Below are 27,434 nucleotides of genomic sequence, written 5' to 3' on the forward strand. Positions count from 1 at the left end.
GAGTATGTAATTGAACACATCTGTGACAGCGTTTCTACTCACATCCTCCGTGATCTCGCCAACAGTACTGAAGTAGACGACCATAGTGACTAGCTGTTGTGTGTAGAGGTACAACAGGAACAGGAAGAACAATACAGAGGACTGCTGCACCCACCTGCAACACCAAGCACCTGTTGGCAAACACTTCCTCATCCAGGGGAGAGATCATGTTCTACCATGAAGTTGCAAATTACTCCCTTCTGATTGGTCAGTCAGAGGTATCAAAACATGACCACCTTTTTGAAACAACTGATTTGAAGGCTAGATTCCCACGGAAGCTAATATTTACAGAACAGTACTTCTTTCTCAGTCATTGTTGGTAGGTACTTTATAATAATGATATATACAATTAGACGTTACAGGATGCAGAGTTTCCGTTCCTACAATGTTCTACTAGCATGTGTGACAATAAACTTTGAACAGAAAACAGAGTAGATATTGACTAAGATTTCAAGTTTTGAGGTCAACAGAGAGCTTGAGATTTGGCTCTTCTCTGCAGCTGACTCTGACATCTTATCTTTTGTGTCACAATGAGCAGTATGACATAAAAAAGGTGACAAGCAGAGTTGACTTAAAAGAAGGTTTGCATCATTTTTATTAGGTGTCCACTTCATGATGGCTCAGGATATAGCTGTGCTACACCCTTTCAATGCCAGTCATACATGTAAGTGAGTAAAGCATGATGATATGAAAAAACACCCAAAGTGTTGTTCAACTAAATGCAACAAAACCCTTTCCAGTGTCTATTGTACAGGCTATTATCAGTGTTCTCCTAGTTCAGATTGTAACCAACTCAAACCATTGGACTCAACCCATGCCGCTTTACATATCTTTGTTAACACCAAAGAGTTTGTGTTAATTCTTATTATGGTTGAAAAGAGATATATCCTACTGTGTTCTGAAATTTGAAGTAGGTCTTGCTGTAGATTTGATACCTCTTACTTACACATTTGAAACATCGAGCTAAAATGCTCAGTTCCAAATCAAATAAGAGGTAAACAATCTACAGTGAGACTACTCTGGAAATACAGGACATGGAAAATACAGGTGAGTTATGTAAGAGTAATGCCCAAGTTAGTTATATCCTGCCCATATTATGGCAAGCTGTGAACAATAAGGACTGCACGAGACAAGCCACAGTGTCTTGGCAATGAGCTTTTGCCTGTGAAGCCAAAATAGCAGAGGGACTGTTTATCATGGTTTATCATATGGGTTTTCATGGGTTATCATATGGGTTTTCATGGATTATCACATGGGTTTTCATGGAATACAAAATGGGTTTTCATGGATTATCACATGGGTTTTCATGGATTATCACATGGGTTATCATGGATTATACATGGATTATACATGGATTTTCATGGGTTACCAAATGGGTTTTCATGGATTATCACATGGGTTTTCATGGATTATCACATGTTTTTTCATGGAATACAAAATGGGTTTTCATGGATTATCACATGGGTTTTCATACCATCTGAAGTATACTGGCAAGAGCAACGCACGAATGATAGCATTGCCTGTGATGGACGTCCATGATACCTTCGGCTTGGCCTTGGAGAATGTGGAGCCTGCAACAAAGGAGAAACTGTGCTCACATCACTGAAATCACTTAAATGACAGGAACTTCAATTAGACCCAATATTTTGGTAATAACATAGTGACTTTAGCCACTCATTTATTAGAGTGAGGAAAGTGCCATGATAGAGTGAGGAGAGTGCCATGATAGAGTGTTGCTCGTGCTGTTACTCACCTGATTATTTACCACCTTTATGTGCTACTTCATCATGTTCATTATTAGGAACAAAGTACATCTTTATGACATAAATATAGTACTTTATTTACGAAACACTACAAATTATGACATCAATAAAATAACCATGACATCACTACTTACCTCGAATGAGGTCGACATCAATGAATTCAGTTTTTAAACGTGCACTTTTTCTTGGAGCATTGAGTACTGTAGGTCGCTGAAAATCAAATACATCACATAAAGTATAGCACTTCACATAGAATCTAGTTTTCTTGTTTTTCCTAAAAAGGTTATCTGAACATGATATGTTTTGTTTGTTTGCTTGTTTGTTTAACGCCACACTCAGCAATATTCCAGCTATATGAAAGCGGTCTGTAAATAACTGAGTCTGGACCAGACAATCCACTGATTGACATCAGGAGCATCGATCCATGCAATTGGGATCGATGAGATGCATCAACCAAGTCAGCAAGGAACATGATATGTGAGCAGTGTTATGTGAGCAGTGTTATGTGAACAGTGTTATGTGAACAGTGTTATGTGAACAGCGTTATGTGAACAGTGTTATGTGAGCAGTGTTATGTGAACAGCGTTATGTGAGCAGTGTTATGTGAGCAGTGTTATGTGAGCAGTGTTATGTGAACAGTGTTATGTGAGCAGTGTTATGTGAACAGCGTTATGTGAGCAGTGTTATGTGAACAGCGTTATGTGAGCAGTGTTATGTGAGCAGTGTTATGTGAGCAGTGTTATGTGAGCAGTATTATGTGAGCAGTGTTATGTGAGCAGTATTATGTGAGCAGCGTTATGTGAGCAGTATTATGTGAGCAGTGTTGTGTGAGCAGTGTTATGTGAGCAGTGTTATGTGAGCAGTGTTATGTGAGCAGTGTTATGTGAGCAGTGTTATGTGAACAGTGTTATGTGAGCAGTGTTATGTGAACAGTGTTATGTGAACAGTGTTATGTGAGCAGTGTTATGTGAGCAGCGTTGTGTGAGCAGCGTTGTGTGAGCAGTGTTATGTGAGCAGTGTTATGTGAGCAGTGTTATGTGAGCAGTGTTATGTGAGCAGCGTTATGTGAGCAGCGTTATGTGAGCAGCGTTATGTGAGCAGCGTTATGTGAGCAGCGTTATGTGAGCAGTGTTATGTGAGCAGTGTTATGTGAGCAGTCTTATGTGAGCAGTGTTGTGTGAGCAGCGTTATGTGAGCAGTGTTATGTGAGCAGTGTTATGTGAGCAGTATTATGTGAGCAGTGTTGTGTGAGCAGTGTTGTGTGAGCAGTGTTATGTGAACAGTATTATGTGAGCAGTGTTGTGTGAGCAGTGTTGTGTGAGCAGTGTTATGTGAACAGTATTATGTGAGCAGTGTTGTGTGAGCAGTGTTGTGTGAGCAGTGTTATGTGAACAGTATTATGTGAGCAGTGTTATGTGAACAGTATTATGTGAGCAGTGTTGTGTGAGCAGTGTTGTGTGAGCAGTGTTATGTGAGCAGTGTTATGTGAACAGTATTATGTGAGCAGTGTTGTGTGAGCAGTGTTGTGTGAGCAGTGTTATGTGAACAGTATTATGTGAGCAGTGTTGTGTGAGCAGTGTTGTGTGAGCAGTGTTATGTGAACAGTATTATGTGAGCAGTGTTGTGTGAGCAGTGTTGTGTGAGCAGTGTTATGTGAGCAGTGTTATGTGAACAGTATTATGTGAGCAGTGTTGTGTGAGCAGTGTTGTGTGAGCAGTGTTATGTGAACAGTATTATGTGAGCAGTGTTGTGTGAGCAGTGTTGTGTGAGCAGTGTTATGTGAACAGTATTATGTGAGCAGTGTTGTGTGAGCAGTGTTGTGTGAGCAGTGTTATGTGAACAGTATTATGTGAGCAGTGTTATGTGAACAGTATTATGTGAGCAGTGTTGTGTGAGCAGTGTTGTGTGAGCAGTGTTATGTGAGCAGTGTTATGTGAACAGTATTATGTGAGCAGTGTTGTGTGAGCAGTGTTGTGTGAGCAGTGTTATGTGAACAGTATTATGTGAGCAGTGTTGTGTGAGCAGTGTTGTGTGAGCAGTGTTATGTGAACAGTATTATGTGAGCAGTGTTGTGTGAGCAGTGTTGTGTGAGCAGTGTTATGTGAACAGTATTATGTGAGCAGTGTTGTGTGAGCAGTGTTGTGTGAGCAGTGTTGTGTGAGCAGTGTTATGAGAGCTGTATTATGTGAGCAGTGTTATGTGAACAGTGTTATGTGAACAGTCTTATGTGAGCAGTGTTATGTGAGCAGTGTTATGTGAGCAGTGTTGTGTGAGCAGTGTTGTGTGAGCAGTGTTATGAGAGATGTATTATGTGAACAGTGTTATGTGAACCGTGTTGTGTGACAATTGTTAGCAAAGCTTTTTTTAATGATTAACTATTATAAACATGGTAAATTATTGTCTTGGCGACTAACCTATTGCATGCAACAAATGTTTGTGACGAAAATTTGGTGAAATAAAATAAGCTTTTCAGATCATTATTTCCCTACTTTTGTATATTTCTGGGTAAGCTGAATCCATAAACTAATGTAAAAAGATTCTCTCGCCTTAGCAGGACGTCTCTCCTACCTTCTGTAGTTTCATCTCCACAGACTGCTCCCACAACTGCTTGTCATTGTAACCAATCTGAAATATAACCGTTGACTGAGTATTTAGCTTCATGTTGCCGAAGTGACGCAGGTCATTAATCATATCACATATTTACCGAAACCTCCTTGAATGTTCTTACTGAAATGTAAACTGTCTTGTCTGGGTGACAGTTTTCACACAAACAAGTCTAACATATTCATCATGCTGAGTTGTGAGTGACACTATCACAAGACATGGGACACTGGTGGAGGACGGTCCTATGTGACATAGTTGGGTTAGACATTGCCATTAGCCCTCAGCGTAACTTTGAAAGGACTGTTTGTTTTCTTCCCAAATGAGCCGTGGATCACTTGTAGTCGGGAGAAAAGGCACAGTGTCTTATAACCGCTGTACTGTGGACAAAAACTGTTTGCGTGAACTAACCTAATATACCATGTTACATGCAACTCTGACAATATTTCATTAACATCTAGATTATGCTGGTAATAAGTTAGGCTGAAGAATTCAAAATCAATATACCTCATACATTTACAGCTTTTATAAGTTTTCTTCTGTTGGTAACTTTTTCAAAAAAGATACAGTTTTTGCTAGTATTGCTCAGTGGACTCTCAAAGAACAACAATACCCCCAAATCGACTCCAACATATTTCTAAGTTTAAAACATGAAAAAAAGCAACATTTCTCAGAAAATTTCTTATCAAAATCAAACTTTGCACTGCACCTTTCTTACTGGTATAGACATGATAGACACTTTACCCCCAATTGGAAAAGTTATAGGTTGCACAAATGTTGAAGTGAAAAAATATTCTAAATTCTAAACATTAAAAAAATCATATCTTTTAAAGAAAATACACATGTCAAAATTAAACTTTGCACTGCCTCTCTTCATTGGTATGGAAACTATTTCCAAAATTTGAAAAGAATCCATGAAGTAGTTTACAAGTTATAGGTCGCACAAATGTTTCAGTACAAAAATTCTAAGTAATAAATGGAAAAGCTGTATTTTTTCAGAAAATCCAAATATTGAAATCAAACTTCTCACTGCACCTCCCCTAAAGATATAAAAAGTGTGTACCAAATTTGAAAAGAATCTAGGAAGCAGTTTTCAAGTTCTACCGTATTCGACGTAATAAGCACCCAGGGCGCTCTCAAAATTAGAAATATGGGGCTCACATTAGAATATAAGTTTGGTGAGAAAAGAAAAGAGAGTTGAAAAGATCGTAAATTTTGTGTTTTATGCTGACAGCCTGAAATTATACAGAAGGTAAGTTCATATTATACACGACAGATATATTTTCCAGAATTTAATTGCCCATAATTAGGGGTGCACATAACACACGTGTGCGTATTATACATAAATAAATAAGTCTTGTGTACAATGATCAATTAGAAGGGATGTTAATTGGGATTGTTCACTAGCCAATATATTAGCAAATATTGCCGTGGGCGCTTATTAGGACGGGGTGCTTTTTTCATCGAATACGGTAGGTCACAAAAGAAAAATTCCTAAGCATTTCGATATACCCAAGCCCTTATAGGTCAGGGATGTAACAAAGTGCCATCAAGTATCATTTACTGGCTTTCATAGTCTTACATCAGTGTTTCCCTAAAAGCTTTTCCAACTACTTGACACTTTACCTGACAATGTCATAGCTAAAGAGGAGGCACCTGTGGCCCAGTCGTCTAAGGCGCTGCGATTCGCTGTGCAATGTTGAGTCCTTTGAACACGCCAGAAACCTATGATTGTGGGTTCGAATCCTGGTTCGCCCCGATTATGTTTCTAGGTTTGTCAGCACCAATCCATACCCGTGCTCGTGGGTTGCACCGAAGTGGTTAACGTCTGAGACCTGCATCACTTCAGGCTTTCTTCCCACATTAAGCTGACACGCTGTGATATAACTGGAATACTGTTAAAAGCGGCATTAAGCCCAACTCACTCACTCATAGCTAAAGACTGATGTTTTCCTGGAGTATCTAACAACTTTGATTACAAATCGATTGTCTTATCCTGATTTGTATTTCGCAATAATCTACATTGTGGATGTCTGTCTGCTGTATATATATATATAGTTTGACTACATTTATCTGTATTTTATTATCGCATGTTAATGGTAATAGCAAGTCAGACATTAGACATAGAAGCACAGCTTGGAACCTGATAAATTGTCAAAATATTTAAGTTTTCACGAAGGATACTTTGAGAACAAGCAAAAACACCAATTATTGTGGTTATGTTCTTCATTCCATAAATTATCACAAGCGCTGCAACATGCATCATGTGTATGGTCATTTTAAACAATATTACAACATGCAAGAAGTCTAGCCTCCTCAACATCATTCTCCAATCTTCCAAGTGCTGAAGCAAATAAAAATCATTCATTTTGTCACAATTTGAATCTCAAGAATGAGTTCAACAAATTAAAGTATGAAACCCTGATTTTTCCAGACAAGGAAATATTAAACCATACCTGATTAATGTTATCAAATGACACCATCTATCTTGGATAGAACACTAAATCCAGAATGTCCCATATTAATAACTCCACAGCATCGAAACAATTCCTCCAGAGCTTCTGGGTCATCTTAACTGACAGTAAGAACCACATCATTCAAATACAGAAAGCACTGTCACTCAACATATACTGGTATAGACACCTGGTGTACTGCAGTGTTCCCTCTACAAAACAACCTACAGAAAACTTCCTACCACATGACGTGTCATCAGCAAACAGTGTACTCGTTCTCGTATCGTTTCCTCATCTGTTTCCTGCAGGAAGATGTACAGTTGTGCTGTATCTCACACTGACGACAGACTTGAATATCCAATACACTGCTTGTCCCTGTGTGTTCTGATAGAGTGTAGTCCATGCAGCTACACAGGCTTGTCTGATGATAACCAACAAACGTCTTTAATACCCATTATACCCATTTATTCCAAGTCTGTCTTCAAAGCTTTTTTGGTTGAGAAGGATTTCAATGTAATCCTCCCACTGCTGTAAGTATTGCTGCCAAAACAATAAAACTGTTTGTGCATGCACTGTGTACGTCATGTATTATGGCTCACTCGGGAAGTGTCGCTCACATCTGTTACACCGACTATGTTGATTTCACACCAACAGTCATATGCTGACAGAAAGTGATTAAGATGCAGGACACTACCTCCAGGCTAACCCATTTATGCCAATTTGCACCAGTTAAACATACATACACTACCTCAGTGAAACACTCCCTCAGTGATTCCAGGGTCTACTGCTGTTAAGCTAAAGGACACGTAGGATTAAAGGGGCACTGATCTAACGCAATTCCCCGGGACTGGTTGTTGCCTTTGTTATTGTTTTTTCCCAGTGTGTACCCGGATGTATAGCCGAAATCTAGATTAGGTCGCGACCTCTGCTGCGCAATTCGTAAGCGCATCAGTCACTTTTATAGGTAGTAATAAGGGCGTATGGTCACATTGATCAACAAAATTAAATACAGTTTTCGAGATAATAAGGAAATGTAGGTATCTTTGTGTTTAGCATCGGTAATGGTGACGAAGTCACTTGCTTGGTAATTTTGAGATTTTCGTTTACACTATTTTGACTTGCAACACAAAGTAAATATTTCACCTGAGCATTGCTTTTTTTATAGTGTGTATATTTTTTTACTGTCAAAATGTGTAACATTTTCAAATTTATTAAAAGTCTAAATAATTTAGTTATTTTACAAAGTGACTGAAAAACATTTCCATCTGTGTTATTATGATAACGAATTCCAAACATTTTTATGTTTAATGTCATCACCAAGAGACTGAAAATGTTACGTTGAAAAGTACATGTCTATGTTGTTTGGCTTCTAATCCTACAAAATAATCTGTTGTGATGTTTGTAGGCCCTTTGGATCATCTTAATGAATGTGGACAGATTTTTTAGTCAAAATGACTGAAATATTTACACATTTTATAAATTGCCTGAGAGAATCACGTTTTACAAATTGACGGTAATATATACACGCTTACAAAGGAAAAGACCTGTGAAAACAACGTCTATCGCGCATTGAAGAATTTCCTAACCAAGACGTAGAGAAACAAGAACGAATCGGTTCAAATGAAGGAAAACAAAATGCAAATACCATAATTGCAACCTACCAAATTTATGTGTATAAATTTTAGGAGCTTCCTTGTTCGAGGAATGTATCCGTGAATATCCACACAAAGGAACAATATCCCACTCGTCTGCAGCTGTACAAAGAAACTTATTCGATGTCACGTTCCGTAACAATCAAATATTTTAAAAGATATATATCGTTTCGGGATATTATAACCCGTGTTCGTTTCTCAACTGATAACTTGGATTGTTTCAAGTGTTTCACATAGGTGTCAAGTCTCAAGGGTCGGCTGAGAAAGCCCACGTGATAACTATTTTCATAAAAAATCCATTGAGTGATAGATAACAATGATCAATCAATCAAAGTATTATCAGTTAACCTTTGAACAAAGTATGTTGTTTTTACATCGGCGCTTCACGCCATGATATGAGTGTATTCCCTTTGTTTTAGTAAACCTAGACATGTAAACACTCACTTTTGACATATCCACTGTGCAAAATAACAGTGATTAATCAATCAACGTATTTTCTGTTAATCCTTTGATGACTAGGAACGATCCGTTGATTTACAAAAAAAAGTAAATCAACTGATCATTCACCTCTTGCTGGTCTGCCACGTGCATATTACATAACACACAATTCACCTCACTTCAAACCTAGATTTAGATTGAATAATTACTCCAGACACAATAAATGCCAAATGGGAACCTTTGTCAGGTAATCTAAGTGGTGCTACCACTAATTGTACCTGTAATAAATTCATTAACTGAGCATCAAGTGAATGACGACAAATACACAAGTGTAGGGTTATACGAGAAAACATGGATGACAACAAGGGAGTAGTAATCGTTTTATCGACGCAATCCGAAATCCGAAAATGCTTTCACTGCATAGATACTTTTTTTAGTATTAAACTATAACCATCTGGGGTATTTCCAAATGACGACATCCGATGAGTTCCGCCGTTATTTTTGTCTGTTTGTTTAGGCTGAAGAAAGTAATTAACATGCGCCCTTTGTCAAAATCTTTATAGATCACAGTTAACCAATCAGTGTTTATGCAAAAATTCGTAAAACAAATATTGCCTCCAGCCTCCAAGTTTATTTAGCTGTCCTTGCAGACGGTAGCCCAGTCTCTGGTCACGCTCAGTTGCGTTGGGTATCATCCGGGTACTCACGGGGGAAAAACAATAACAAAGGCAACAACCAGTCCGGGGAATTGCGTTAGATCAGTGCCCCTTTAAGTACGTTTTTATATCTACAGGATATGCTTAATTTAAACTTTTAGAAATTGTTATGCAAGTTATCAAGTTATTCATATGAATATCTGAGCTTTGTTCTTTTCCACAATGCATTTTTGGGACTGTGACACTGTATTTCTTACGGCGTCTCGGGTATTTTAAACTTGATAATACAATACTCTCTCTGTTTCACAGAACATTTATTCGAAGCATTTTACGTTTTAATGTTAACTATTGGTATGGAAGCCTCTCTGTTCAAAATAAATCTAAAATACATACAATTTTAAGTACAGCAAGCAAACTCTCAGGTCCCAATTTCAACATGTAACTAAATTTATGAGCAGCAAATTGTCAAAAAGACACATAAGATATTAAATGACAGCAGTCATATACTTCATTCGGAATATCATTTTCTACCTTATGGCCGAAAACTATGCATGCCGATGCTGACAACCAACAGGGCATGGAAATCATTCATACCAGCCAGTATAAGTCTTTTAAATATCTATCTGTTTTATACTTTTTAACAGTTCCCTTTTATTAAAGTTTACTACTGCTGTGATATAAAAACACATACAGTCAAGTCGCGTTAATCTGACATTGTTGGTTGCATATGATTACGTCAGATTAATGAGTATGTCGGATAAACAAGATTTATCGTGATCAAAAATTGGAAACTACACAATTGATAACGATTCAAACATGTTATAATAAAAAAAAGGAAATATTCATATTGTTGTGTTACATTGTTAGCGGAATATGTTTTCTGATCATGCAACCTCTAAAGTTTACCACAAAACTGACGTGACCTGTAATGGGATGTCCTCAGCGGTAGCGAGAACTTGTATCCGATTTTAATGAGATTGAGGTAATCTAGGCATGTGACTAATCCTGTTTTGTTTATTTAAAGCAGTAATTGTTTATTGTTAAGCAAGTTTATCTCTGCAGCCCTTTAAATATGCAGCTACTCGCAGACTCGTCTCGCATCAAAACACGGGGCTGTGTACTCGCGGGCAGATGACCATGGAGTACGCTGATCAATGTGTTGGATTAACCAGACTGATTTAATGAGTGATTTCAGCAATTTGTTGCAAATTAGGTGTGTCGGAGTCAGACTGCGAGACTATCGGATTTACGGGTCTAAATAACACTGATTCAATCTGTTATCATTTGTGTCGTATAAAGCCGATTGTCGGATTGACGAGTGTCGGATTAAAGAGACTTGAGTGTACTTTAAAATACCATTTCTTGTTGTCACTGACAGAGTCAATTTTCTACATGTTTTTACTACAGTCATTTGAATATGCCTGATAATTGTGACACCAATTATTTGATATTGCAAAGTTTAAAATTTGACATTTATTATTGAGCCAAAACAAGCCCTTTAATTCTACCTTGTCCTTTTTCACACTGAATCAGGTCGACATCCCATGTCTGTATAGTCAATTGTCATTATATCAGTGATGCTTTGACAATATTCAGGTATTTTTAGGTGATATATATTGATGATAATCTTAAACCTTCATGGGATACATCTGAAATAACAAAAACAGAGTTAACAAGAGTTTGCAACTAACGTGGCTATATCCCCCGCCCCTGTTGCAGAATTTATGACATAATTAAATCTAAACAAACCCTAACCTTTTTTTAACCGAGGTGGAACTTGTCATGGAAATTGTAAAAAAAAGATGAGTTTGGAACCTAAGTCCATCCTGTTGCCAGGGAAACGTAAAAAATACAAATTTCTAAAATTTCTCAATAGCAAAAGGCACCAGTTCAGCATGTACCTGACAGACCTGCAAAGTTTGAAGAAAAAATATTGAACAGTTTATGAGTTATGCTCCGGAAACGAAACGTGACGGACGGACGGAGCCGTTTCTATATAAAAAACAACATATAACAATAGGTGACATATTTGTGGAGATTTTATCATGTTTACAGCGAATAGAATCCAGTTACATGTTTACTAACATATGGCAAAACTCTTAAAAGTGGCAAATTTCTACTAGGCCTTATGATGATACCTTAGCTACTGGGCAGTTTGGTAAGGACTATAGGACTAGTGTCAATTTCTACCGCTGGTGATTTAATGTGTGGTGAGGTGATGGGAAATGGGGTTTAACACCATGTTCCATATTATTGCGCTCACACATCAACATGCATATATACATACTGGGGATTTTGGAACAACTGTAAGTGTTACAATGTAAATGTCTTGACATGTGTTTGCACTGGTATAAAAAATAAAGGGGTCCCCTCGGACATGTGAGTCGCAAATGCTGCAGTTGCGGAGCTATCTTTGGGGGTTTGGGTGCATTTCAAAACATGCTCATAGACTACAACTTGCTCCACATTTCTCTGTGTCCTTGTGGTAATGCATCTCCGTGTTCCCTGGTGACACTGGCCTAGTTCAGATACACCATGTACACACTCAGGGTGTTACCTTGACTTACAAAAGTGGGGGCCCTGGGGACCCCCTAGACTAACATCTAGTCTCTGAAATGAACATATCGTACAGAAAAAACAGTTGTTCAGTTATCTCAAATAACTATAAAAATATTATAAAAGGGAGCCCAGTGATTCTCTTCATTTTCTGATACTGCAGTGATCTAGACTTGCCAAACATTATAGACTTGCATGGGCTGTATTTGATATATATTTGTATCAGGGTCTGTAAGACAGACTAGGGACTCCCCAAAATTCATCATTAGGGTCCTTGCAGACAATATGAGGGTCTGCAAAGTAATGAAATGGTGTTGTGTACTGTACCTTTGGATAATTACTTTAGAGCCTGGAATGAATCAATGATCACAAGGATGGTAGTCATGACTGATGGAAGAAATAACAGACACTAATAACTACTCTTGATGCGCTGTAGGTACTATGAATGTTATTGTGCATGCCTTGGGACACAGTATATTTCTCCTTGGTCTATTCACTACATTTGTTCGTACTTGATGCGCATTTGTGTGTTGCGAAAAAACCCTGCAAACTCACTACAACCACAAAACCTTTTTACAGGCAGATAATTTATTTTGGGCTGTCAAGTGGTCAGGTTCAGTGATTGATTCCTCATAATGTCAATGACTGGTTTGTACCCTCCTGACTCAATTATTTGTTTAACACTGCAATCAGCAATATTTCAGCCATAGCATAGAGGTCTGTAAATAATCGATACAATGACATGCATCCACCATGTCAGCAAGCCTGATCTCACGACAAGAATAGGTTGCTTCAGGCCAAACCCGAGTCAACTGTTTACAGGCTATCATATAGCTTGAATATTGCTGAGGATGGCACTAAACAACAAATATTTTGGACAAGATGTTTATTAGAACACTTTGGGCGAAAACTTCTCCAACCCTGATAACATTTTATCCAGGACAAGCAGGCTTATGGCCTTTAAGAACCCTGCTTATAGAACCAAACCGCCAATCTTAAATATGCTGAAATGGAAAAAAAAAGAAAATTCATAATTTTATCTCATTTCATTCTACCGATAAGTTGACAGCATATTGCACCATAAAGTTATTTTCTAAACAAGGACCCACTGAAGTAGACACATCAAACATGTAAGTCAGGGTACCAAACACGGGACACTGGGTATCAAGTAATCTGGTCCATGCTCTATATTCCATGCCAGCAGCAAGCATGGCAAGTAACACAGAGTGTATAATACACAATATTGACACATGATAATGTGTGTCAGGACTAAGTGGCCAACTGTTTCTAGTATTGATGACAAAGGTGGGTATACACGCCTGTTAGTCGGTGTTCGCTACGAGTCTTCCATACAGGGGGGATACAGCTACAACTACTTAGTACCTCTGAACCCACTCCCATCAATCAAAATCGGATATGCTCAAACTTTCAATTTTCCTTCACAGGAGACATGGTGATCCTCTTTCTTGTTTAACACCGCACTCAGTATAAATATTCAAGCTAACTCGTGGCAGCTTGCAAATAAGCGAGTCTGGACCAGACAATCCAGTGATTGATGAGTATGAGGAATCAACAAAGTCAAAGAAATGAGAGTGTCATTGCAGATAAAAGTATTGAAAGAAGTATGCAAATTTCAATCGTGCTAAATGAACATTGATGCAATAATCATGACAATTATGCAGGAATATCGCTGAATCGCACCCTAAGTCGATCCCCGAAGAAGCAGTAATCTGACTGATGGGAGTAAATAATGGCAAAAAATCTTTCTACACAATATTGAATAATTTTACTTACTAAAATTTACTTGAAGTCAGAAATACATTTCACACATATTAATACAAAATAGCATTATAACAGGGATGGCATACTTCATGGAATTGTTGACATGCTATTTGCTTTGTCAATTGTTAGCAGTAACGTTTCGGCTGGTATTAAATGCTATTAAACAATTGTTGGCTTCCTTTACGACTCCCCTTAACATGTATAGATTGAACCATATACAAATATAATCAATAGATCATTCCATGTATACACTGATGCAGAGTTGAAAACTGTCATGGACAAGGGCACCCTCGAAAAGCTGGAACTTCTACTATTCCTCAGGATAGCTTTAACATTGGCCCTGTGGGCATCAGCCAAGTTGGATCCCTGGCTATAGGAAATATAAATACTTCAGTATGAGGGTGTATTTCATTAAAAGATAGTGCTTTCTGATGATAGAACTGTCAGCGTCAGCCTATTCACTAAACATGTTAAATATATATTCATGTAATTCTTCAAATATCTCAATTATTCACTCATTATACACATGAATAATGCATTTCAACATTGTATGTTGTTATCATGTATAAATGTACACAGGAGTTAGTGAGTGAGTGAGTGAGTATGGTTTTACGCCGCTTTTGGGCAATATTCCAGCAATATCATGCCGGGGGACACCAGAAAGAGGCTTCAAACATTGTACCCATTTCGGGAATCGAACCCGGGTCTTCAGCGTGATGATCCAACACTTTAACCACTAGGCTACTCGACCATCCCTAAATGTACCCAGGAATATTTTGTCAATGGTAACTTTTAATTTTTTTTTCTTTTCTATGTACCCATGAGCATTATTGGTAGGGTTTATTTGATTAATGCCTTGTGAAAACAAATATGTTACCGTCCCTTGGACACTACTTGTATAAAGTGCATAAAACAATAAATTCATGATTACTTTGTAACTATCTTTCTATTGTTCTTTCTATTACTGTGAACATGACCCGTGAAGATTCCGGAGTAGAATGGGTCTTCAGCAAACTCATACTTGCCGTAAAAGGTGACTATGCTTGTCGTAAAAGGCGACTAACGCGATCGGGTGGTAAGACTCGCTGACTTGGTTGATGCATGTCATCGATCCCAATTGCGTGGACCAATGCTCATGATATTAATCACTGGATTGTCTGGTCCAGATTCGATTATTTTACAGACCCCCGTCATATAGCTGGAATATTGCTGAGAGCGGCGTTAAACAACAAACCATCAACCAACTGTGAACATAATTACTTTACTTCTGAAAACATATTGTACCAACCACTAGTAAACAGTAGTATACAAAATGGTCTGTAAAACCTACGAATCCCTACAAAGGCCGGTGTGTTTTTTCCATCTTATATTACATCAAACCGTTCACTGGAAGCGTTTATTGGATTAATGGCTTGTGAAGACTGAAACATGATAGTGGTCGTTGGCACTATGTGTGTAAAGTGTAAAATATATGGAATTCATAATTACTTTTGTAACTATCATTGTATCGATCACCAGTATTATTTATTGAATACTGTTTTACTGTGAAATATTTGCTGAACATCTGAAAAGTATTGTACCAACTACTAGTATACAGCAGTTGACAACGGTTTGTGAATCTTATATCTAGTTATAAACCTCCTCAACAAGTACAGTATTTTCTTTCATCATCAAATGGTTTGCCGGAAGTGTTTTTTTGATAAATTGCTCAAAGATGATACTGTCTTAGGTGCTGATGTATCAAGTGCAAAGAGAAGAAATTCATTAATTTTGAAATTATCTTTGCATTGATCTCTTATATTATTACCGTATTCGACGTAATAAGCACCGAGTGCACTCTCAAAATTAAAATAGAATTAAGAAATAAGAAAAAATAAGAAAAAATAGAATTGAAAGATAAATTTTGTGGTATATGCTGACAGCTTGAAATAATAATGTATGACAGATATATTTTTCCAGAATTTAATTGCCCATAATTAAGGGTGCATATAACATACGAGTGCATATTTTACACGAAAATAATTAAGTCTTGTGTACATTGATCAATCTGAAGGGGTGCTAATTGGGATTGTTCACTAGCCAATATATTAGCAGGTATCGCTGTGGGCGCTTATTAGAGCGGGGCACTTATTACATCGAATACGGTAACTTGATATTGTATTACTATACATTTCCGCTGAATTTCTGAACATTGTACCAACTTTCAATATTCAGTAAGTTAAGTGTGTGTACATCCTCTGTATCCCTATGATAAGTAAGTTTTCCCATCTCCTAATTAAATCAAACTGATCACTGAAAACATGTACTTGATAAATGTTTTGTGTAAACACAAATATGTTACTTCTTGGGTGCTGCTTGTGTAAAGTGCAAAAAATAAGAAACTCACCATTAATTATGAAAATATCCTTCTACTGATGTCCTGTATTATTAGTTTAATACTGTATTAATGTGAACATGAACCAGTATGCTAGAGAATGCCTCTAAAAACCTAAGTGATATGTATTACGGGCCTCTGACCTATATTACTGAAAAAAATCAGTCTGTCAGATAAATACCCAGCTTTATAATGTAAACATTTCTAGTCATCTTAAAAGTGTGTCATGTTTTGCTTAATTAGAAAAAACGAACCAAACTTTGATAAAAGGTTCTTTGCAAACTGCTGTGACATGAACTCATTGAAGCATCCTAAAATATAAAGAAAGCTCATGGAAGGCCTTATATATCTTTAGTTGGGCTAAAAGTCCAATAGACACAAAAAAAACCTCAGGGCCATTGATCTACCTCAATGGCACAGACTTATAAAACCCTGAAAAGAATGATATCTACACAATATTATCAGTTCAGCGATGTATTATAAATGTGAAGAGTATTCCGGGAAGAGTTACTTCCCCTTGTAAGACACCACGTTGTGCTGCATGACATGCACAAAGTATGCATGACCTGTTGCAACACACAATTAAAACTGCTGACTCGTGAAATTGACATAAATATTGTCATGATTGTACCATCTGTTACAAACCACTTATTCTTTAGTTATATGCAACTGAAAATAACAATCAAATAAATACGATTTACCACATTTGCCATAATAAACATCTGGCACTTTTTAAAACCATACACAACTAAGTTTGTAGAGATAACATGTTACAAACTGGTCTAGCAGTTGGTCAGGTAGTCTCACAGTCCCTGAACCATATTATTTTCCCTTGTGCCTGTCCTTACTATAATGCTATAGTCCTATATGAAGCAAGTCTAGATTAATCTCAGGATCAGGTTCTGAATTTCCAATCTCACTGTGGCTCCTTTCAAATTTAAATGGAGTTGTTTGTTTCTTTCAAAATTATATATTTTCTAAGCGTTAGTCTATTCAGGTCAGGGTGTGCTTTATGGAGTGAGGCACATTATGGCGAATACGGTAGTTAGAAAAATTTAAACACAATTGACATGAGAAAAAAAGTACCGGGTATAACACTGTGCATGCTTACCCAGCACAGCCTTATCAGCTTGCAGACATGAATAGCTTTACATTTTATTATTTACTGATCTTTTGAAGACATCACGTATTCATAAACTCTACTGCAGGGAGTATTAGTATTGCACAGAAAGGTTGTGTCCTGCTAATTATAACTGAGACATGTACCACTGATGTGAGCTTATACGACAAGGCACAGCACACGAACAGAAGAAAATTAGAAGTTTCTCGAAAAAGAATTTTAAGCAGAACTGTTTTAAAATGTCTTCACATAGATCTAAAAATACCCAACAGGCTGGACACAAGGAAGTGAAATGCATAGAACCCAAATAACACTATGAAATACCTAATGTTAGTGATAACATGCGTAAAGTTTATCTCGAGCCCTGTGTGTACCAAGTGACAATGAAGCCTCATGATATTATATACAGAGCTCCAGATAAGCTTTTGGTGTTGTGGGTATTTTACCCATGCTTTTTAAAATCATTGGGTATCAGTAACTCTATCTGGGTATTCAAATTTCTGTTACCCACTAGTTTTTACACATGTGGATATTTAAGTTAAATATTTAAAAACACTATTCATTTAGTCCCTGCAAACTGGTGTCGTGTGGGTTCGAGAGCTTTATAGGACTCAAAAATACCACGATACTTCCACAAGAAAGTGTGATGGCAAATGATCATGATGTAAAGTAGCAGATCGTTGAGTTGGGCAAGGTTGACGGAATGCCCGTTTATAATTTCAAAATAAGTTGCTGATTAGCTAGTCGAATACGCATGGTTACTTCACAATATTTTGATGATACGCACAAGTTTCATTTTTGTAGCGTATCTGTAATGTTCGCTGCGTATATGATATGCTTGGATTTTATTTTACTGCATATTTCTGCATTTCTGATGCATATTTCACGCAGATACGCAGCTTATCTGGAGCTCTGATATACCACACAGCAGACTTGGTACTAAAGATGTAGGTAGATGATGTCAACCAAACCAAATATGAGTGAGTGATTGAGTAAAATAGAAGGGCCTTGACCAGGCAAACCAGTTGTTGATCATGTTGATTAGGTTGATCCTTGCCAAAAGGGAATTAGGATACATAATCAGGCGACTTAATGGATTGGGTCACTCAGTGAGTTGGTTGATAGCATGTCATCGTACCCCGCCAGCATGGATTGTTTATCACAGTGTCACTGGTTTTTTTTGGCATCACATAGCTGGAATATTGTTGATAATAGTGTCAGTAGTTTGTTAAAAATGCCATCACGTAGCTGGAATATTGTTGAGTGCAGTATCACTGGTTTGACTGCCCTCACATAGCTCCAATTATTGTTGATTGCAGTGCAAAAACAACACACGACATATATATAATCAGTCAATAAATGCATAGGGAACTGGGACTCTATATTGTGAAAGCTTATAAAAATATTTCTGAAAGCTTACATTTGGTTATTTACATTTGGTTGGTTGGTTGGTTGGTTGGTTGTGAGTGAGTGAGTGAGTGAGTGAGTGAGTGAGTGAGTGAGTGAGTGAGACAGAGAGAGTGAGTGAGTGAGTGAGTGAGTGAGTGAGTGAGTGAGTGGTCTTACGCCTCTTTTAGCAATATTCCAGCAATATTACAGCGGGGGACACACATTGTACCCATGTCAGGAATCGAACCCGGGTCCTCGGCGTGACGAGTGAAAGCTTTAACCAATAGACTACCCGACCGCCCCTGGTTGCTTGTGACAAATCATCAATTACCAACACTTCATGACAGATCATACCACAATTATGATAACACAAGGGCCGGTAAAGAGAATGTTGGAGGCTCCCGACTTAGTGACTGTTAACATGACTGCATTCAGCGGGTGCCAGCTGTCAATGCAGCCAGTAAGCCACGCACCAGAAACTGAAACTATGAACAACAACCACTCGGGCAATGGTGTCATGCATTCAGGCAAGTCACACATTCCCACCACCTGATCCAAGTTAATCCTTGGGAACCTACTCTTGCCTAGGTCCCTACTGGCAGAGACACAACTTGGCACAAGCTACCTGGATTGAGTCAGTTTGTCTCATGACAGTTAGAATTCCTGCTTTTTGGGAGTTCACTGGCACTATTCAGGATTGTTTTATGTTAATTTGCATCAGTGCATTGCCTCTTTTGATACCTAATTAGGACATCTCACCATTCATTGTGATGCACTTGATATCATGACACAAAAATGAAATAATCCTAACTTGTGTAAGATTACTGTTACTGTTAAATACAATTACCATGAATATAAATAACTGTTTAAGGCTGATTTCACTTCCTTGATAATCAACATAAATGGAAGATATGTCAACAACCAATGTCCTCTTGTAAGAAGCTGTCTAAATTGGTCTGGACCATACCGGGCTGGACCATACCGGGCTGGACCAGACCGGACAGGACCAGATGTTCTCTCACTTTGAAGTAAGCTCAGTCATTGTCAGCCAAAACAACAATGCTAATCCTGCATGTAATCCGATTGATCTTAACACTTTGTTGTCCTCTAAGATAATTAGAATTTTCTCTCCTGTTAATGTTTGCTTCCAAAAACAAATCTAACTATGAGCAAGATGATTTGTTTATACAGTAAAACATGGATATAACGAACTCCAAGGGACCGGAGAAATCAGTTTGTTATAGACATTTTCGCTCAGAAACGTCCGCCATCTTGGATAAAACAAAACACAAAACACGTACCTGCAGCATTGACTTGTATTAGCAGTGATCACTTCATAGCATTCAAATGATAACATTTCATAACATTCATTTACGTATAACAAGGTTGATCCGTCACCGATGGTTGTGTTGATTCGCTGCGATTGTGTTGATTCATCCGATTACGTACGGCCATTGTCAGTGGCACTTGACACTGAGTAACATTTCTCAGTTCGCTATACATATCACTGGTTAGTGATAGGTGATGGGCTTGTCCGTGATCAGATATCAGTTCGAGGTATCCGTTAGTTCGCTGTAGAGAGTTCGTTATATACGTAAAGTTTATATGATATTACATAGGAGATAAATCAGGGATTTTCTAACAGTTTGTTGTATCCGTTTGTTCGCTCTGTCCGTGTTTTACTGAACTGTCTTTATCCAGATCTCCTAAGAAACACAACTTGGGTCAAAGATTTGCTCATGTTGTACTATAAAAAGGAGTGGTGGGGTAATACACCGATGCATTGTTGGATCATGACATTTTACTTCCAAACACAAGTATCGAACACAGTCGCACACTAAGTAAAAAACATCCATTCATGCCTTAATCGTTCACTTAAATGACTGTTACACCAAACACTAATTAGTAGTAAAAAAAGTATATATTTTGATCCACTGCGCTATACTTGACACAGCCAGCTGCATATCATCAGAGTGGCAGGTAATTGACACAGATAAGAGCACACACAAGTATCGTGATACGTATCGGATCGTGAACAAAGTATCGTGATACGTATCATATCGCACACTTGGTGTATCATCCCAGCCCTAATTAACAGAATGCATCTTGAAAACCTCCAAAATCAGCTATTTTAATGCATTTTAGGCTTATGTATATAACTAATGTTATCATAAATCCAAAACTCCAAAGCAAGTATGTTTGAATGAACTAAATCTGGTTCTCCTTAACACCTGTGATAGCTTCTATTATAATTTCTTAAAGATTTGTAATTCTTTTTTAATTATGTTGATCCTGTAGGCCAAAAAAGGGCCTATGTATCAAAACAACCTAAGAAGAAATAGTGTGTTTACAGTGTCTGACCAAAATATGTCAGTGGCTAGTTAAATGAAAAACTCAAATGTATAAAAACAGCTCGCATAAATACCCAATGAATCTTTGTCAGAATGTGTACAAAGGAGCTAATTTCCGAAACACAATTACCAGCTAATTTACTTTCTGAGTTAAGCCTATATATTTAGAACAGTCATACATCTAATACTATTTCACTTTTTTTAAATCTTCAAATGTTCACTAATTTTGGGAAAACCCAATAGAGTGATGAATAGATGAGTGAAAAGATATTGGTTACCCAATAAAAATGTAATAACTCAATTAAAATAGAAACCCTAGAGTAAAAACTCAATTGCTCAAATAGTTATCTGGAGCTCTGTATTAAGTTACGAACTAAACACACATTGTCGAAATTTGATAACTTCAGATTGTTGTCTCCTGCATGCCAACAAAATGAACAGCAGATGGTAATAATCATGCCTCCTAATGATCTACAACTGTCCTCACAAAATCGCCAATAAACAGAAATACATAAATATTAGTCAACAGAAATAGAAGTACTAATGTAATATTTTGTTAATACTAATGCTAATATTTTTAAATATGCACAGTGGAATAATTAATGTTCAGAAATAGGATATCCAAGGATATATCCATATAATCTTGTAACATTAATTGCAACATTATTCGAGTCACAAGTACTGAAAATACAGTTTCCATTATAACTGTGAAGATGAAATATCTCTGAAAATTAGCAAAAAGACTCAGGGTTTCTATCTAAACTATGTAAACAGCACACACTTCACACTGTTTACATTAACATTCCATATTGATGATGTAATAGATAGTCTTGTTTATCCATACTACCCATCTCGCAATCTGAAGTCTGGATTATTGAATGAAGATGTACCATTTGAAAAGTACAGATCATATATATTATATTGGCCCCAATAGGTATTGCATTATGTATTGCAATACAGCTCTCCGTATTGTGATATATATATTGCAATACAATTTGTGCCAATACGCAAACCCAAATAAGAGGCATTGTATTTATTTTCATGGCTTCATAACAACAGATTCCATAGACTGTATTTTGAAACCTAGCTTCTGGAAAGCAATTGTAATGATATTCAGGGCCTTATGAGTGAGTGAGTGAGTTGGGTTTAACGCCACTTTTAACAGTATTCCAGTTATATCACGGCGTTTTAGCTTCATGTGGGTGGAAAGCCCGAAGTAATGCAGGTCTCGAACGTTTACCACTTCCGTAAAACCCACGAGCACGGGTATGGTGCTGACAAACCTAGAAACATAATCGGGGCGAACCGGGATTCGAACCCACAATCATAGGTTTCTGGCATGCCCAAGGGACGCGATTCTGCACAGCGAATCGCAGCGCCTTAGACGACTGGGCCACCCGTGCCCCCCAGGGCCTTATGAACAAAACAATACATTCCATACCAACCTTTTTCTGATACCACGCCACAGCATCCTGAATCCTGTCCATCCCCAAGTGTGAGAGTGAGAGGGGGAGGGGCGGAGCCTCACCCTCCTGGGATCCACAATCGGCAAAAAACAGGCCTGGATTCAGCCATGACGAAGATTCACAATTTCCATGACAACTGCTGCTGCAATCAGACATAGCATGCCATGAGTGAGTGAGTGATTGAGTTTGGTTTTACGCCGATTTTAGCAATATTCCAGCAATATGACTATGGGGGACACCAGAAATGGGCTTCACACATTGTAACCATGTTGGGAATTGAACCAAGGTCTTCGGCGTGACGAACTCACGCTTTAACCACTAGGCGACCCGACCACCCCTAGTATGCAGTGAAGCAAAGTCATCACTAGACATGCTTCATATAATGATAAGCATGAATAGCATGCCTTACAACAAATGATAAAACTGTACATGATCACCCTTCTAAACATTCATGCTAGTCTGCTAGTCTGAGACTACTAAATTGTGTTGAGGACAAGCAAAATATGGTAGTCCTCACTGACGAGTAGCATTTGAGGGCTATGTTTCTCAACCAGTTCTCAATGCTTCAGTCTTGCTACAAATTGGAACTGAATAAAACAGAAAAGTCAACATTGTAAACATTTTAGTCTACTTAAAGCAGCACCAGCTACAAACTCTGACTAGGATTGGTTGGTTGGTTTGTTATTTAACGCCGCATACAGCAATATTCCAGCTAAATGACGGCGGTCTGTAAATAATCGAGTTTGGACCAGACAATCCAGTGATTAATATCAAGAGCATCGATCCACACAATTGGGTTGATGACATGCATCAACCAAGTCTGCGAGCCTGACCACCCGATCCTGTTAGTCGCCTCTTACGGCAAGCATGGGTTGCTGAAGACCTATTCTTCCCTGGATCTTCACAGGTCTCTGACTAGGAAAATAAGGTTTACGCTAGTACTGTGTCATACAAAACACGACTTTCTAACATACCTACATGTAAAATGCAAAGGATACTGACTTAGTGACTGCATAGTCAGGTATGGGTGGGCCTTTGTTGTCAGGATAATTTATGGTTTTATTGTCTCTTGGCATGTGACTAAACAGTTGAAACATTGACAGCAATAGGCTTTGAAAAACGCCACAAATGTCTTATTATTTCTGAGCATAATGATCAGGTGTGGGGCTTCCAGGTTATAGGTCCCCAGCAACCTACATTGGTTGTTGGACTGGGTGGTCAAACGTGTTGATTGCTTGTCATCATACCCTTGGATCGTTCACAATATCAGTCTCCGGATTTTCTAGTCCAGGCTCCATTATGTACAGTGAGCAGGTGAGTGAGTTGGGTTTAATGCTGCTTTTGACAGTATCCCAGACATATCGCGGCGTGTCTGCTTAATGTGGGAGGAAAGCCCGAAGTGATATAGGTCTCAGACTTTTACCACTTCAGTGAAACCCACGGGCGCGGGTATGGTACTGACAAACCTAGAAACATAATCGAGGCGAACCGGGATTCGAACCCACAATCATAGGTTTCTGGCGTGCCCAAGGGACGCAACCCTGCACAGCGAATCGCGATGGCTGAGACGACTGGGCCACCCGTGCCACCTCCATTATGTACAAGCATATAGCCCTGGTAGCTGCAATATTGCTGGTTTCATATCATAGCCATACATCATAGCCATACATCATATATGTTTCTGTAACTTGACCCCACATTACCACGGGTAAATGGTCAATTGACCTCTAAGTACAACTCATATTAATCTGAACATGATGATGTTGTGCTCTGTTAAGTCTGTGTCAGGTTTGGACAATTGTTATTGGCTGGCGTAGACAACAGGTCATCAATAGCCTCTTCATGACTCATTCACTCACTGCTTACAACATGCACAAACTGTCCTGTCGATTCATAACAAAAATAGGAATTTACAACCACACTTAGGACTTTGTCCCCATGCATAGAGATCATTATCAGTGAAATATATGAATGCTATTCCCGAGATTAAAACAAAACGAAATTTCTGTTACCAGAGAGAGGCATGTGATCATGTGCAGTAATAGTGCTGGATGTTACCCCGAATACTCATATTTATAATAAGATCTCTCTAATTGATTAACAATCCAGTGTTCAAAAATGAAGGGGAGTCCTGGGGTCCTTGAGGTATTTTCCTGTGTATTTTTGATACTAGGGACCCCCTAAAGTTTTAGCCCCTAAGTGTTTAACGCCGCACTCAGCAATATTCCAGCTATATGACGGCGGTCTGTAAGTAATCGAGTCTGGACCAGACAATCCAGTGATTGATATTATGAGCAATTGGGATCGATGACATGTATCAACCAAGTCAGCGAGCCTGACCTCCCGATCCCGTTAGTCGCCTTTTACGACAAGCATAGTCGCCTTTTACAGCAAGTATGGGTTGCTGAAGACCTATTCTACCCCGGAATCTTCACGGGTCTAAAGTATTAGGGTGAATCCTTAACTTTGATGCTTAATTTTGATCACTCTAACCAATAATGACTGGAGTTTCTTCCTTTTGCAATTATACAACATAATGCACCTGAAGTTAGGAAGTGGTGGCTTTAGTCGACGGAAAGAAATAGAGCCCAGTTTCATTATTTTATGACGATTTACCATTGTATATACTATTATTTAAAATGTTTAACTTTAAAATACTCAGAATTTATTACCATAAGTTTTTATATGAAAAATATCTCTCGTGGAATGAAGAGGAAGAATGTATAAAAGAGATGCTAATTAAAACATATATTTATTTTTTTATAGTGAAGTTTACATTATACATCTTTTCCGTTAGATGAGACGCCTGTCATATAACCACAAATCTGACCTCATAAGTGTATGAAGCTACCTTTTGATGTTCATATGTTTTTCATGGGACTGTTTTCTTGAAATAACATCAACATTGACGGGCTACTTCCACATTCCTGGGAAATACCCTGGTAATTCCATGCAAAAATACACACAGAAGTTTTGTTTTTGATCTTTTGGACCTTTTAATCTTGAACTCAGCGTTGAATGTCCGTTCACGAATATCTTCACTACGACCCTTCCTAGTGAACAAAAGGAAGAAATGCACTCCCAAACTAATATTGAGTTGAACCGTACCTAGACCATTGTAGACTGACAGTCTACAGCAATCTCTAAATTTACCTCAGTATCCATTTGGCAGGTTTATAATCATACTCCAATGTTCACACAGATTAGACCTCCTCTATGAAGGTTCATAACTTACACATAAAGTTAAAGTCAATTCTTAAATAATTAACGACAATCGTTATGTTACGTGATAGGCTTGCTCGACTGTCTGATCAAAAATTGCTTTCCGCAAATTGTGGGTCAGGCTTTAAAGTGAAAACATGCTGGTTAGGACTAGCTATCTCTGAGGACAAATTATTGCCAGCCCCCTGTTATAGCGCACACATGATTGCCACTCACTTTACTTTTGCTCGTCTTCATTGGGAGGGCGAAAAAATTACTTGACATAATATGCAAAATTGACTCATTACATCTAAAACAAATACGCTAGTTAAGCACCTTGTTTAACGACACCTGGGGGTGTAATGTGACTACTTTATTTTATGTAAACAAAAACCGCAACAAGATAATGCACATTATTTTAGTTCCGTCATTTCTTTCAATCTGTCATTTTTCCCTGAACATGCTGAAAGAACCAAATTGAGCACTTGTTTCAAACACGAGTAACCTGCATATATCGCATAATTCAAAGTATTAAAATAGTGTCATGGATAAGCACGCGGAGATCAGCTCTAGGAAATACTGTTTTGCGTCAGATGTCAAATTGCTGAACCCCTTTATTACTCCTCTGATATAAACGTTTAATAGGGCTGGCGAATAAGATCGATAATCCGAATTATCATCAGTGGGTGGAAATATGAACAATTATTGATATGAAATTGTTGTCATTGATAATACCTTACATAAATGATGAAATAAAGTTTAGATTTACCGAAACAGACTTGTTAATGTCAATCGTCGAAGAAGGAAAGCCACTGTTTTTGTTGTATCTCACATGTCCACGAAATAATCTATGCATGTGTCACTGCCTATTAGTGGCATGAAATATGTTGATTTCTTACCGAAATTTCTTAAATATTTGTTTAAAGTTACTTCTCCAATATTTATTGATAATTGATCGATATATAGTTAGTGATTATCAATCTCTATAATCTATATCGATAGCCAGCCCTACTGTCTAATAAACATACAGCAGATGTGATTACGGCAGTATTGGTCATCAGCTGATCATTATTAAAGAAAGGGGGCGTCGGTAGCACATTGCTTCTGTGCACAATGTTTACTCTACTCCAAGACGGATAATCTAATCATGAGAGACACAACCAATTTTCATGAATCTCAAAAGATGCATAGACATATTATGCCTGCTTCTGAACATTCCCTGTATTATTTACATACTTTCTTTGAATTTGTCCATGACTTTTTGCAGTTGCCCATCATAACCGTATTTGACATAATAACCACCCAGGGCGCTCTCAAAATTATGGAATAGGGTGCTCTTATTAGAATATTATTTTGGTGAAAAAAAAAGAGTTGAAAGATAAATTTCGTGGTTTATGGTGACAGCCTGAAATGTTTTTGTATGACAGATATATTTTTCCAGAATTTAATTGCCCATAATTAAAGGTGCATATAATACACGAGTGTGTATTATAGTACGCGAATAAATAAGTCTTGTGTATATTGAAGGGGTGCTAATTGGGATTGTTCACTAGCCAATATGTTAGCAAATATCGCTGTGGGCGCTTATTAGAG

At 37.9% G+C, this 27,434-nt stretch overlaps 1 protein-coding gene across 2 annotated transcripts in view; it reads right to left on the minus strand.

The window, feature by feature from the left end:
* Window positions 1-27,434, minus strand: part of LOC139475416 (protein PHTF2-like) — a 54,504-nt gene that overhangs the window by 18,198 nt on the left and 8,872 nt on the right. Inside the window, exons 2-6 of one of the 2 annotated variants that reach the window (XM_071258638.1) lie at window positions 22,620-22,779; window positions 4,371-4,427; window positions 1,937-2,012; window positions 1,514-1,610; window positions 43-154 (exon numbers count right to left, since the gene is read on the minus strand). In XM_071258638.1, coding sequence (XP_071114739.1) covers window positions 43-154; window positions 1,514-1,610; window positions 1,937-2,012; window positions 4,371-4,427; window positions 22,620-22,779 — 502 coding nt within the window. Of the gene's footprint in view, window positions 1-42; window positions 155-1,513; window positions 1,611-1,936; window positions 2,013-4,370; window positions 4,428-22,619; window positions 22,783-27,434 lie in introns of both variants that reach the window. The other variant, XM_071258633.1, reaches the window with a different exon arrangement.

Source organism: Haliotis cracherodii, unplaced genomic scaffold (assembly GCF_022045235.1).
Source record: "Haliotis cracherodii isolate W230 unplaced genomic scaffold, xgHalCrac1.p SCAF_1, whole genome shotgun sequence".
Lineage (NCBI taxonomy): Eukaryota > Metazoa > Mollusca > Gastropoda > Lepetellida > Haliotidae > Haliotis > Haliotis cracherodii.